Source organism: Marmota monax, unplaced genomic scaffold (assembly GCF_021218885.2).
Source record: "Marmota monax isolate L192 unplaced genomic scaffold, Marmota_monax_Labrador192_F-V1.1 WCK01_AAM20220418_F8-fsc00109, whole genome shotgun sequence".
In the NCBI taxonomy this organism is placed as follows: Eukaryota; Metazoa; Chordata; class Mammalia; order Rodentia; family Sciuridae; genus Marmota; species Marmota monax.
In genome coordinates this window covers 2076424-2089872 of record NW_026695229.1, presented here as the reverse complement: position 1 = coordinate 2089872, position 13449 = coordinate 2076424, and the positions used below count along the sequence as shown (strand labels likewise).

Below are 13449 nucleotides of genomic sequence, written 5' to 3'. Positions count from 1 at the left end.
GAGTTGTATGGGATTAGGAAGATCCATAGCAGGAGAGGAAGTAGCTGCTTTGCTGAGGTTCTTGATTTTCTGAAAACATATATAGTAATTCCCCTTCTAGAAATCTCTTCTAAAAGCTATAGATCAGACACTCAGTATTCTTGTAGAAGAATATTGGTCAAAACCATAAATTGTACTACCCCAAATGTGATAGAGCCACATTGTTTGTGGTAACCACATTTCACTAGTAGGCTGTTATTTGTTTGTTTTGTTTTGTTGGTACTGGGAATTGAACCCTGGGGCTCTTAACCACTGAGCTACATCTTTAGCCCTTTTTTACATTCTATTTAGAGAGAGGGACTCACTAAGTTGCTGAGGGCCTCACTGAATTGCTGAGGCTGGCTTTGAACTCATGATCCTCCTGCCTCAGCCTTCCAAACCACTGGGATTACAGGCATGCACCACCACTCCCGGCACTAGGCTGTTTTAAAGGAATAGAGCTAAGTTTCAACCTGGACAAATCATAAATACATATGTTGTACTATTTGTTTATTTATTTATTTATTTATTTTGCGGTGCTGAGGATCGAACCCAGGGTCTCACACATGCGAGGCAGGCGCTCTACCACTGAGCCACAACCCCAGCCCTCATATGTTGTACTAAAAGCAAATTGCAAAGGATTTACACAATATATAGAGTATGATACCATTTATAAGGAACAAGAATTTATATTTGTATAGTTTTAAAAATGCAGCTGCTCTTTAGAAATGTCAGTGCTATGAAAGAACAAAGGCAGCAAAGGATCCTTCAACATTAACATGGAGTAGAGAGAAATGACAACTAAATACATCTTTTTTCCTCTGAACTGAGGAAAAGAAGGCAATACTGCAAACATTATTTGGGATGATGGAATGTATGTTTGGACTATGAATCAGATGGTGGTCATGTGATACCACATGAGACTGGTTTGAATAATGATACTATACAATATAAATTGCTTGAGGCTGAGCTTCTGACTAGGTTAGGGAATGTTCTTGTCCTAAATGGTTCAGGGGAAAGGAGGATATTTGTGTGAGGGAAAAAGCATGAATAATAAAGCAAAGGGCAAAATGTAGACTTTGCAAATGTAATGAAGAGTATATGGGGGTTCTTTGCAGTATCTGTTAAGTTTTTTCATGAGTGAAGTAATAAAAATTTCAGTTACCAACAAGTGAAAAAAGATGCTTTGTGCTGTTTATTGACATACGAAATATAAAGAGCAACTGATGGAATGTCCTCTAATTTCAGTGGAGAAAGTCCTGTGGTCCAGGCTCCAGCAGCCTGAGCAAAGGCCCAGAAGCCAGTATGGCAAAACTGTTAAGATTTATGTTGGGTGCTAGGTTCATGGATTATTAATATAGTATTATCAACTTTATGTTTGAAATAAAAATTTAAATGTAGTTACAAAATTATGAAGAAAAAAATATATATATATATATCTGAGTGGTAGTATTATGAAGCCTTCATATTTTCTTTTTTAAAGAAAAAATGTTCAGGGTTGGGGTTGTGGCTCAGCGGTAGAGTGCTCACCTAGCACATGCAAGGCTCTGAATTCAATCCTCGGCACCACATAAAAATAAATAAAAATAAAAGTATTAAAAAAAAATGGAGCCAGGAGGTAGGGCAGCTACCATGAGCATTTAAAAAAAAATGTTCATAATATTAAATAAAGTACAAAATTATGGAAACAAGATGCCACACTTTAAAAATTGTGTGTGGGGGCTAGGGTTGTGGCTCAAGTGGTAGCGCACTCGCCTGGCATGCCTGAGCACTGGGTTCGATTCTCAGCATCACATAAAAATTTAAAAAATAAAGATATTGTGTCTACCTAAAACTGAAAAATAAATATTTTTAAAAAATTGTGTGTGTGTGTGTGTGTATGTGTGTATGTATGTATACTTATGTTGTTAATGTGGGAAGGACAATGTCAAAAGTATTTATACTCTAGGGCTGAGGTTGTAGCTCAGTGGTGGAGCACTTGTCTCACAAATATGAAGCACTGGGTTCAATCCTCGCACCACATAAAAAATAAATAAAATAAAAGGTTGTTTGTTTGTTTTTTTTTTCCTGTGTGGTGCTGAGGATAGAACTCAGTGCCTCGCTAGGCAAGCACTCTACCACTGAGCCACAACTCCAGCCCAAATAAAGTTATTTCTTAAAAAAGTATTTATACTCTAACATGGAATTATAGGTAACTTTAATATTTTACAATGTGTCTTCTAAATTCTTCAGGTTGAACATATATGAATTTTGTCATCCCAATAGGGAAAAACAACTTAAAGTTAATGGCCATTTGGGTTCATTCAAACTAGCCAACTAGGAAATGTAGACCATATCCAGCACTACCTGCCACCCTCTGGGTCCTGTGCCACCCATGCCTGGTGCCCTCTTGACAGGTCATGTATTCCTTGCAGATTGGCTTCACCACAGACCCTCGGATGGCCCGTTCCTCCCCCTACCCCACTGATGTAGCACGTGTGGTGAATGCCCCCATTTTCCATGTGAACGCAGATGACCCTGAAGCTGTCATGTATGTGTGCAAGGTGGCAGCTGAGTGGAGAAGCACCTTCCACAAGGATGTGGTTGTTGATCTGGTAAGTGATGCCAGGGTGAGAATGTCTAAGGAGAGCATTGCCTACCCTCTTGCTATTAGTATCTGAATCTCCTCAGGGCTCTCTAGAGTGCCAGGCTTCATCTAGCTCCAGAATGTTCATGCCAAGCCCCATCCCCAAATACTCTCCAGGTAGGAGCTGTGGGGATGAAGAGAACTATTTATGGGCCCATCTGGTCCTTTCATGGGACAGCATGGTGAATAAAGAGTTCATACTCCCAAATCACTTTCCTTTTATCTCATTTGATAGTCAGAGCAACTCTTCTGTGTGAAGGAAAGGTTCCTATTCTAGAGGAAGTACACTGAGGCAGAGTAGACACCTGACATGTTGGTATTACATAGTAAGATAGGGCAATTGCCCCTGTAGCGCTGTTTCTTGAGACTAGGCATGGTGTCTCAAGTCTTCTCTTGCTGCTCTAACCAGGTATGTTACCGGCGCAACGGCCACAACGAGATGGATGAGCCCATGTTCACACAGCCTCTTATGTACAAGCAGATCCGCAAGCAGAAACCTGTGCTACAGAAGTATGCAGAGCTGCTAGTGTCCCAGGGTGTGGTCAACCAGCCTGAATATGAGGTGTGTTCTGGCAGGCCTCACACTAGGACCCAAGTGAAAGCATGTGAAATATTTACTACTGTAACATTTCAGTGCATAACTTCTTAGAGCATCTAAACTACCAAAATGCTTTACAAAGGAGATGAGCCCTCAAAGGAGTGTTTTGGGGAAGAGAAGGGTATTCTAGAGATGAGGTAGTGACTGTCCAATAAATTTTCTCAGTTGACACAGATTATGTGGGTGAGATGCAAGTGAATAGTTCAGTTTGGTGAAGGGCCCAATGTGATCTGGACAGGGAATTCTGGCAAAGTAAGTGAGGAAGCCCCTATAGGACATATGAGAAACTGTGAGGTGGTAGAGCAGACCAGGGTCCATAAAGGACAGTTGCTAGCAACACAGATCTGGAGCCCAGTCCCCTCAGGGCAGCATAGGAACTGTGTGAATTGAACCAATTTTAAGAATGTAGGGGTCAGAGCTGGGCTTAGTGGCACACACCTATAATCCCATCTACTCCAGAAGCTGAGGTCAGCCTGGGAATTTAGCAAGACCCTGTCTCAAAATTAAAAATATAAAAAGGACTGGGGATATATCTCAGTGCTAAAGCATCCTGTGAGCAATCCCTAATACTCAGAAACAATAGCAAAAAACAATTAGGATAAGGGGCTTAGAGTCAGCAGGATCTTCAGCCAACAAATACAGGGAAGAAACTTATCAGGAGCAAGAAGAATAGAATGTTGTAGGTGCTCACAGATCTTAAAAAGGCTGTGCATTTTGTGGAGGAGCTGGCTTGGAGGCCGGTGAGTCTGAGGATATGCAGGGGGGTGTAGGGGTCTGTGTGGCAGTGGTGCAGTGTATGCCAGACAGGGTGTGGTGGGCCCGTGCAGTAGGGGTGTGCTGTGCTCACTTGATTTTTCTGTGCCTGACCCCGCAGGAGGAAATCTCCAAGTATGACAAGATTTGTGAGGAAGCATTTACCAGATCCAAAGATGAGAAGATACTGCATATCAAGCACTGGCTTGACTCCCCCTGGCCTGGTGAGTGAGGAGGCAACATCACAGATAGACTCCTTTGAGAATCTGATGGGACCATGAAACCTCTTCCCAGCAAAAAAAACTCCCACTCCTGCTGTGACCATAATATACAGTGTGTCTACCATTGCAGCAAAGCCCCCTGTGGGCCCCAGAGTGCTCTCTGGGGAACATCATCCAGTCTTCACTATCTCTCACTCTGGGTCTCTCCATAGTCATGTTTTTGTCATAATTCATTTCCTGGAAGAGAGCAGCACTTCTGATCTGCTCTACAGATATCCCTTCTAAAGCAGGTGGTGTGCCTTAGCCTGTCCTTGCTCTCTTAGGCTTTTTCACACTGGATGGGCAGCCCAGGAGCATGTCCTGCCCCTCCACTGGCCTGGAGGAAGATGTTCTGACCCATATTGGGAATGTGGCCAGCTCTGTGCCTGTGGAGAACTTCACCATCCATGGAGGTAAACAGTGCTGCACTTGGCCCAGGCCAACACCTCTGGTGCCCTACAGAGACCCACAGCATGCAAGGCCTCTGGGGTATGATCCTCCCACTGCTCTCAACAAAGTCCTGCACTTGCTATGTAGCAAAGTAGAGACTGCATAGTCACCACTTGCTCAGCAAGTCAGGAAACCTTGACACTTTGGGTAAAGAAGGTTCTATCCTTTCTTACTGGAGCATAGGAAGTGAGGTGGCCTGAGCCTGAAGTTTTGTGAATACTATATCTCTCCAGGGCTGAGTCGGATCTTGAAGACTCGCAAGGAGCTAGTGACAAACCGGACTGTGGATTGGGCTCTGGCAGAGTACATGGCATTCGGTTCACTCCTGAAGGAGGGCATCCATGTCCGGCTGAGTGGCCAGGATGTGGAGCGGGGCACCTTCAGGTACCAATTAGAGGCTTTTTTACCTTTTAAAGTCAGAGGGAATGGAGGGGCTCTGGTGTTTATTTTCCAGAAGAAAATTGTTGCCAGAAAAGTTACTGATTCCTGGCTGTTTAGGCTGCCTTACCTTTTCCTTGATATATTATGGATGCTCCTGTTAAATACTAGGCAGGGTGCCACTTGCAGTAGCTGGCAGATACCAGGTTGCTGCTGATGAGTCTGTTGGTGCTGCATCTGTCAGTTGCCTGATAGATCATTTGCTCCTGTTTATTAATCCTAATGTTCTGCTTCAGCCACCGCCACCATGTGCTTCATGACCAGAATGTGGACAAGAGAACCTGCATCCCCATGAACCACCTCTGGCCCAATCAGGCTCCCTACACTGTGTGCAACAGCTCACTGTCTGAATATGGTGTCCTGGGTGAGTGCCCACCATCCCCCTCATCCACAGTCCTCATTGCCTTGTGGCTGATGTCTCAGACGTGTCTTTCTTTTGTGTCTGCATTATAGGCTTTGAGCTGGGCTTTGCCATGGCTAGCCCTAATGCGCTGGTCCTCTGGGAGGCCCAGTTTGGTGACTTCAACAACATGGCCCAGTGTATCATTGATCAGTTTATCTGCCCAGGGCAGGCTAAGTGGGTACGACAGAATGGCATTGTGTTGCTTCTGCCTCATGGCATGGAGGGCATGGTAAGTCCCTACTTTTTCTCACAAGACCCAGACCTGGGGAAGGACTTGCCTAGGACCCCCACCCCAAAGACCCAAGTGCTCTCCTGGCATTTTCCATCCATCTTAGTTGGAAATGCCACTTTGAAAGACAAGAGCAACTCATCTGGATGCAAGCAGCATGTCTGTCCCTGAACGAATAATAGTGATATTGATGCAGACCCTTCCCTCCAATGCATGCAGGCGTCCAAGGGACACTTGCTTTCCTCATAACCCCCACCCCCACCCCCACCTTCACACCTTGTAGGTAGGAAGGAGAGGAATTGAATGAACTCTGCCCTTGGCAGAGGAAAAAACCAGAAATAAGCTAATAAAGGAAGAGAAACAGCAAGTATAGCAGATATCGGCATGCAAGAACTTCCAAACTCACTTGTATGTCTGGTTCCAGGGTCCAGAACATTCCTCTGCCCGCCCAGAGCGTTTCCTGCAAATGTGCAATGACGATCCAGATGTCCTACCAGTGAGTAGAGTAGGCCTGCTTCCTGGGACATTTGGTGGGGACCTTGGGAAGGAAAGTTCATCTGGTTGTTTTGAGGTGTCAGACCTTGGTTTGGTTGTCCCTTCTTTGTTCTGGGAGCTTAAGTGGGTGAACCAGTGTGGCCTCATGCCTACTGGTCTCCATGAAATGAGTGGCTTTCTAAGGGCACAGAAAATAAAGATGCAAGAGCTATTTTCCATTTGCCTCCTTCTGTTGCTGAAACCACAGAAATTGCCATGTAGACAGACTTCAAAGGGGAAAATTTTGGGATAGTATTAAAAAGCTCAAAGAAGGGCTGAGATTGTAGCTCAATGGTTGAGTGCTTGCTTCATATGTGGGAAGCACTGGATTCAATCCTCAGTACCAAATAAATAAATAAACAGATAAATAGATAAATCAATCAATCAATCAATCAATCAGACATACATACATTGTATCCATCTACATCTAAAAAAATTTTGACCAAAATTAAAAAAAAGCTCAAAGAAAGGGCTGAGAGTACATACAGTGGTAGAGTGCTTGCCTAACATTCATGAGATCCTGGGTTCAGTCCCTAGCATCACCCCCTCCAAAAAAAATGCTCAAAGAAAATTATTGAAAGGAATGTTAGAATTGTCTCCTAAAATAACATCAGTTCCAGGGGTTGGGGTTGTGGCTCAGTGGTAAAGCGCTTGCCTAGTACGTGGGTCGATCCCCAGCACCACATTAAAAAAAACAAACAAAATAAAGGTCTTGTGTCCAAGACCTTTTAAAAAAAAAATAGCATCAGTTCATGCTGGGCCTTCAGGTGGCTACAAAAGGTTAAATGGGGCTAAGACTTAGGATGTGGAGATAGTCCTGCGAGCTTGCTTGCTCCACTGTACTCATTAGTGTCTGCTTGAGCCGCCAGGTGAGTTAGGTACCTGAGGGTGGAGCTATGAGGCCTCTCTGCCCCCATGTGGTCCCAATCTCCCAAGCAGAATGTGCAATGCTGCTGCCTGACCTCTCATTCCTTCCAAATTGCAGGACCTTATGGAATCCAACTTTGACATCAATCAGCTGTATGACTGCAATTGGGTAGTTGTCAACTGCTCTACTCCGGGCAACTTCTTCCATGTGCTTCGACGGCAGATCCTGTTGCCCTTCCGGAAGCCGGTCAGTGGTGGAGTCCCCCTACTTTGACCAAGTCTGGCCTCAGAATGACCCAGGGCCTTACCCCTGCTATATTGGCACAGAGAAGAAGGGCTCCTCTTACTCTGAATTGGTTAGCTGGTGCCTATAAAGGGAGTTATGGACATGATGTGGTGTCAGGGAGCCAGATCTCCCACACACATACATATACACAGCTGGGTCTTCACATGCTGCTAAGTACAACATGCAGAGATCAGAAGAGAGTGTAGGCCCCAACACATTGGAGAGAATAGATGTGTGAGCAGGTCATCATAGGTAGTGTACTGAGTTCTGGAATAGAGATGAGCCCCTTTAGGATCCAAGGGAGTAGAGGGACCCCAGGAAGTAGTTCCTGGGTGAGTAGAGCTAGGTAAGTAGGGCCAGTGGGAAAAGTGATCCAGGCAGAGGAAGGAGTGTGACGAAAGGTCCAGGGAGAACCCTGCTGTCCTGGAATACTGCAAGGGTGAGGAGTGTAGGGGGCTTGCAACTCATGTATCACCAGCAGCTTGCATCCCAAGGGACAGGATAGCCTCGTGCTTGGCCTCTCATAACATTAAATGGGCTGAGGGTATAATTGCTCTGTGACTACCAAGGAGAGCCTCAGGGCTCAGGACTGGGTCAAGACTGCCCTGGAGAGAATGGACACCCATTGAGGGGAGGTGAACAACAGAGAATGTGTCGTCTGCTTTTTCCTCCTCTGCCTCTTCTGATTGAGGCTCTATTTATTACTGGGAAGGCAGGCTGTGTTATCCGTCTTGAGGTCATAGCTTAGGTGGCCTTTGCTTTTTACCTTCCTTCTAGAATTTTCGTTTTGGGGGCAGGGCCCCTGAGAATTGAATCCAGGGGCACTTTACTACTGAGCTACCTCCCCAACCTGTCTTTTATTTTTATTTTGAGAGAAGGTCTTGCAAAGTTGCTTTAGGGCCTAAGTTACTGAGACTGGCCTTGAACTTGTAATCCTCCTGCCCCAGCCTCCAAAGTTGCTAGGATTATAGGTGTGTACCACCATGCTCAGCTTGCTGTAGAATCTTTAAGACCCAGTCCATCATGAGCCTATTCTGTCTTTCAGTTAATCATCTTTACCCCCAAATCCCTGCTGCGCCACCCTGAGGCCAGAACCAACTTTGATGAGATGCTTCCAGGTAGGTGTGAGGGGAATGGGCATTTCCTGGGAAGGTTCTTTGCTATTCTGTGGGGCTTGCAAAGCTTTTATTTATGAATCTCCCTGAGGTTTTGGTCAAGGTGTCAAGACCCAGTGCCCCAGGACTACACTTAAGTGAGTCTAAGATTATTATAAGTTAGGGCTGTTGCCCATGGTGTCCTCCAGCAGCTCACCCCAGACTCAGAATTCCAGGTTTCCTAGCAAGCCCTGTGGGATAGGAAAAGACATGGGAGGTGGTTCTGTGAGTTCTGGTGTGAAGTGAGGCCAAGGCTTGAGGTTTCATGGACAGTGGCAAGCAGGGATTGACAGCCTGCAGCTGTCCAGATATCCCCAGGGTTCACAGCTCCTCCTGGCCACCAAGTTACCTTATGTGAGTAGAATCATATAGTACAGTGACAATATAGACGGGAATGGGACCCAAGTATAAATATGAAATTTATGTTTCATAAATGAATTGTATCTTTCATCTGTACACATGGCCTATGGGTATTTTTATGAATACTTTCAGTGAACCTGCATTTTGATTGCAGCCTATCACATGAGGTCAGATGTGGGATTTTCCACTTTGGGCATCATGTCAGCACTTAGTTTTCAGATTTTGGAGTTTTTAATATTAGGGATATTCTCCAGGTATGGTGATGCCTACCTATAATTCCAGCAACTCAGGAAGCTGAGGTAAGAGGATCTCAAGTTCAAGACCAGCCCTGACAATTTACAAGGCCCTGGCTCAGAATACAAAGGGCTGGGGATGCAACTCAATGGTAGAGAGCACCTGGGTTTGTTTTTTTTTTGTTGTTGTTTTTTTGTTTTTTTAATTTTTTATTGTTGGCTGTTCAAAACATTACATAGTTCTTGATATATCATATTTCACAATTTGATTCAAGTGGGTTATGAGCTCCCATTTTTACCCCATATACAGATTGCAGAATCACATCAGTTACACATCCATTGATTTACATATTGCCATACTAGTGTCTGTTGTATTCTGCTGCCTTTCCTATCCTCTACTATCCCCCCTCCCCTCCCCTCCCCTCCCCTCCCCTCCCCTCCCCTCCCCTCCCCTCTTCTCTCTCGAGCACCTGGGTTTAATCCCCAGTACCAGAGCAGAAGAAAAAAATATTAGGGCTAAATGCAATGCATGTACCTGTAATCCCAGCAGCTGAGGCAAGAAAATCCCAAGTTTAACACCAGTCTGGGTGACTTTGTGAGACCCATGCATAAAAAATAAAAAGAACTAGGGATGCGGCTCAGTGGTAGAACACCCTTAATTTCAGTCCCCAGGCAAAAAAAAAAAAAAGATAGGAATGTTTACCCTGTATTTGTGTGTGTGTTCATTCCTAGTACTATACTGAATCCAGATTTAGTTATACATACTAATACAAGCACTCTACCACTAAGGTAAATCACCAGTCTTTATTGTTTTGTATTGGGGATTTAACTCAAGGGCAATTAACCACTGAGCCACATCCCCAGCTCTTATTATTTTTTATTTTGAGATGGGTCTCACTAAGTTGCTTAGGCTATCCTCAAACTTTCAATCCTCCTGCCTCGGCCTCTCAAGTCACTGGGATTATAGGCATGCTCCACCACACCCAGCTCAAGTCCTTTTTAAATTTTTTTCATTTTAAGATAGGATCTCGCTAATTTGCCTAGACCTCAAATTTGTTATTCTTCTGCTTCCACCTCCCAAGTAACTGGGAGTATGGGCATGTACAATTTCTTTTCTTTTAAAGGGTAAACAATATTCCATTCTGTGGCTAAACCACATTGTGTTTATCCATTCATTGATCAGTGGACACTTGGGTTGCTTCCATATTTTAGCTCTTGGGAATAATGCTGCTTTGAACATGAGTATACAAATATTTCTTTAAAGCTCTGCTTTCAGTTCTTTTGGGTACATACCCAGAAGTGGCATTGCTAGACCATATGGTAATTCTATTTTTGAGGAACTGCCAAACTCTTCCACAATGGCTATGCCATTTAGCATTTCCACCAGCAGTGCACAAGAGGAATTCAATTTCTCCACATCTTTCCCAACATTTCTGTTTGTGTATGATTAGTTTTTCAGTTTGTTCATTTGTTGTTTAATTTTTGTCCAGTGTGCTGTATACTTGTTATACACAATGTGTTTTGCAAAGCACTTATGGTCTGAGCAGATCCAGGCATCAGAGGCTGGTGAAGTGGAAGCACCTCAAACCCTCAGAAACCATCTGGGGCATCATGAGCATAGCCCTATCTCATGGATCCTCCCTTCACACATAGCAGTAATTCCCTGTCCATGGGAATTGTCTTATAGGAACCCACTTTCAGCGGGTGATCCCAGAAGATGGCCCTGCAGCTCAGGCCCCAGACAAAGTCAAGAGGCTTCTCTTCTGCACTGGCAAGGTGTACTATGACCTCACCCGAGAGCGCAAGGCAAGGGACATGGCAGAGCAGGTGGCCATTACAAGGATTGAACAGGTAAGGGCAGGAGACATGGCATCTGAGTGCTATTATCCTCCCTCTGGACTATCAGGGATCTGGTGCCTTTTTAGAATATTATTTACTGAAGTTGGGAATCCTTAGTGCTTGACCTTTCTCACCTAGAACAATGACTGCCCTTTCTGAACCTCCAGCCTCCCTCCTGACCCTGCATGCCCTCTGAACATCCCTTTCTTGATCTGATCTGACCTTGCTCTCTCCCAGCTGTCACCATTCCCCTTCGACCTCCTGCTGAAGGAGGTGCAGAAGTACCCTAATGCTGAGCTGGCCTGGTGCCAGGAAGAACACAAGAACCAAGGCTACTACGACTATGTGAAGCCAAGACTTCGGACCACCATCGACCGTGCCAAGCCTGTCTGGTGAGCAGGAAGGGCCTATAGGACCTTCCCTCAGGCTGATGGGCAGTATGGGAGTATGCTGGAGAGAGAAAAGTACCCACTGTGACCACTGCCTTACTGCTCCTTCTCAGGTATGCTGGCCGGGATCCAGCAGCTGCTCCAGCTACTGGCAACAAGAAAACCCATCTGACGGAGCTGCAGCGCTTCCTGGACACAGCCTTTGATCTGGATGCCTTCAAAAAATTCTCTTAGACGCTCCAGGGGTTACTTGGGCCACAGACCCCCCCCACACATCCATGATGCCCATTGCTTCTCAACTAAAGAATAGTGCCTCAGCGCTGCCCACACCTCTGCCCCTCTCGCTGTGCTGCACACCACCACCCAGCCCTGCTCTCATAGGAATTAGACTGTTGTCCCCCTTGAGTGCTTTGCTGACCCTCCCCCACTCCAGATGCTGTCCAGCCTGTGCAGACTTCTCAAGCTGAGCAGCTTTCGTGGAGGCAGGGGGAACGGGAGAAGGAAAGGGAGCCCCACAGGATGACCCTTGGGGAGGGTCAGCTCTAATCAAGCCCCTTCCCACCATATCATCTCCCAAGCAGAAGCAGGACCTCAGGTGACTTCCCAGGGTGCTGGAGTCTTTGTCACCCAACAAGGCACAGATCCTGCACTAGAACTAGGAGTTGCTTTGCTTACTGGGGCCTGGCCTAATATATGAAGCCCCAGAGGAATCATAGCTGGCATGGTAGGCCTCAGCCGTGGGGCGAGATGAGGATAACAGGGAAGTGGGGGAGCCCTCGACCTGACCTGGCACAGTGGGGTTAGGTTCAATTGTGCAGTGACCATCTCGGCTGCCTTTCCCTTCAAGGGTTCTGGGCTGTGCATGGGGGTCATGCCCCACCCATGCTGCCCCGGGGCCAGGCAGCCCCTGGAGCCCACAGACACCCTGTAGGGCCAGTAACCCTCTTGGGTCCCACAGTCAGGGCACTGACTGGCTGTAGCTATTGGTCTTGCTGACCCCAACTTCCTTCTCAGACCCCCCACCCCAATCACTCCACTTTTGTTTCTGTTCTTTCCCTTAAACACAATGGAGACTTTCAATGCATCCTTTTCTTTTCTGTGCCAAAGCAGGTCAGAGGCAGGAGAGAGGGATAGGTGAGGGCTGGGTGGGCCAAGGGGCCAGCTGCCCTTTGTTCCTTACTTTGACCTTCACAGGGACAGATCTGATTTATTTATTTTGGTTAAAAAAGAAATAATAACTTTGCATTGTATTGGCTTGACCCATAAACTAAGTTATCCATGGACTATCTGCTGCTGTTCTGTGTGCTCCAACTTCTCCCCAGGGAACAGGCTCAGCCAAGCCTCTCTTAACCTACCTGGGTAGCAGCCCCTCCTTAATGGATGGGGAGTGCCAGCCACCACCTGCTCTGCTTCACAGTGCACCAGTGGCCCTGTACAACCCCTCACATGAGTAAGGTGTAGATAATTGCAGCCTCTTTGAGCCTTCTCTTCCTTGGGTCCACCTAAACAAAAAGTGCTCTGGGCATCTGTTTCAGCCAGTATGCCTGGTAGGCTTATCTTATTGACAGTTATTAGCCCAAACAGCACTTCCTACCTGGAGGTGAGATCTCATACCAACACAAATTCAGAGTTCCACCTGGTAAAGAGCCCAGTCTCCAGCCCGTACCAAGCAAGCCAAGCCCTGGCCTGTCATGGGGTCCTGGACCCAGCACCTTGCTCTCTAGGTAGTACCTGTCCTGACCCTTGCCCTGTCACCTCTTCAGAATCTTATTTCTCCTGCTATCTTCTTGCAGTGTGACTCAAGGATCTTGCAATCACAGCATGACTGGCAACTGTACCAGGAAAAACAGGTTCCTGGTATGGGAACAGCTGCCCTATCTGCAGAGCTACAAAGGTCAGGGTACTCCTTTGCATCTGGCTGTGGTCATCATACACTCCCTGTATCTGACATGGTCCACAGGCAAGGGTGGATCAGATGTACATAAGCTGCCCTGGGCCTGGAAAGATTTCTG

The 13449-nt window shown here is 46.1% G+C and overlaps 1 protein-coding gene across 6 annotated transcripts in view; it reads left to right on the top strand.

The window, feature by feature from the left end:
* Ogdh (oxoglutarate dehydrogenase) overlaps positions 1–12720 on the top strand; it is an 85170-nt gene extending 72450 nt beyond the window's left edge. For all 6 annotated transcript variants that reach the window (XM_046437899.2, XM_058576856.1, XM_046437902.2 and 3 more), the window contains 13 exons: positions 2433–2612; positions 3054–3206; positions 4117–4219; positions 4540–4668; positions 4939–5089; positions 5380–5507; positions 5597–5775; positions 6200–6271; positions 7295–7423; positions 8508–8580; positions 10897–11060; positions 11286–11440; positions 11551–12720. In XM_046437899.2, the coding sequence (XP_046293855.1) occupies positions 2433–2612; positions 3054–3206; positions 4117–4219; positions 4540–4668; positions 4939–5089; positions 5380–5507; positions 5597–5775; positions 6200–6271; positions 7295–7423; positions 8508–8580; positions 10897–11060; positions 11286–11440; positions 11551–11671 (1737 nt within the window). In that variant the 3' untranslated portion in view covers positions 11672–12720. The remainder of the gene's footprint in view (positions 1–2432; positions 2613–3053; positions 3207–4116; positions 4220–4539; positions 4669–4938; positions 5090–5379; positions 5508–5596; positions 5776–6199; positions 6272–7294; positions 7424–8507; positions 8581–10896; positions 11061–11285; positions 11441–11550) is intronic.
* Positions 12721–13449: the final 729 nt, after the last annotated feature.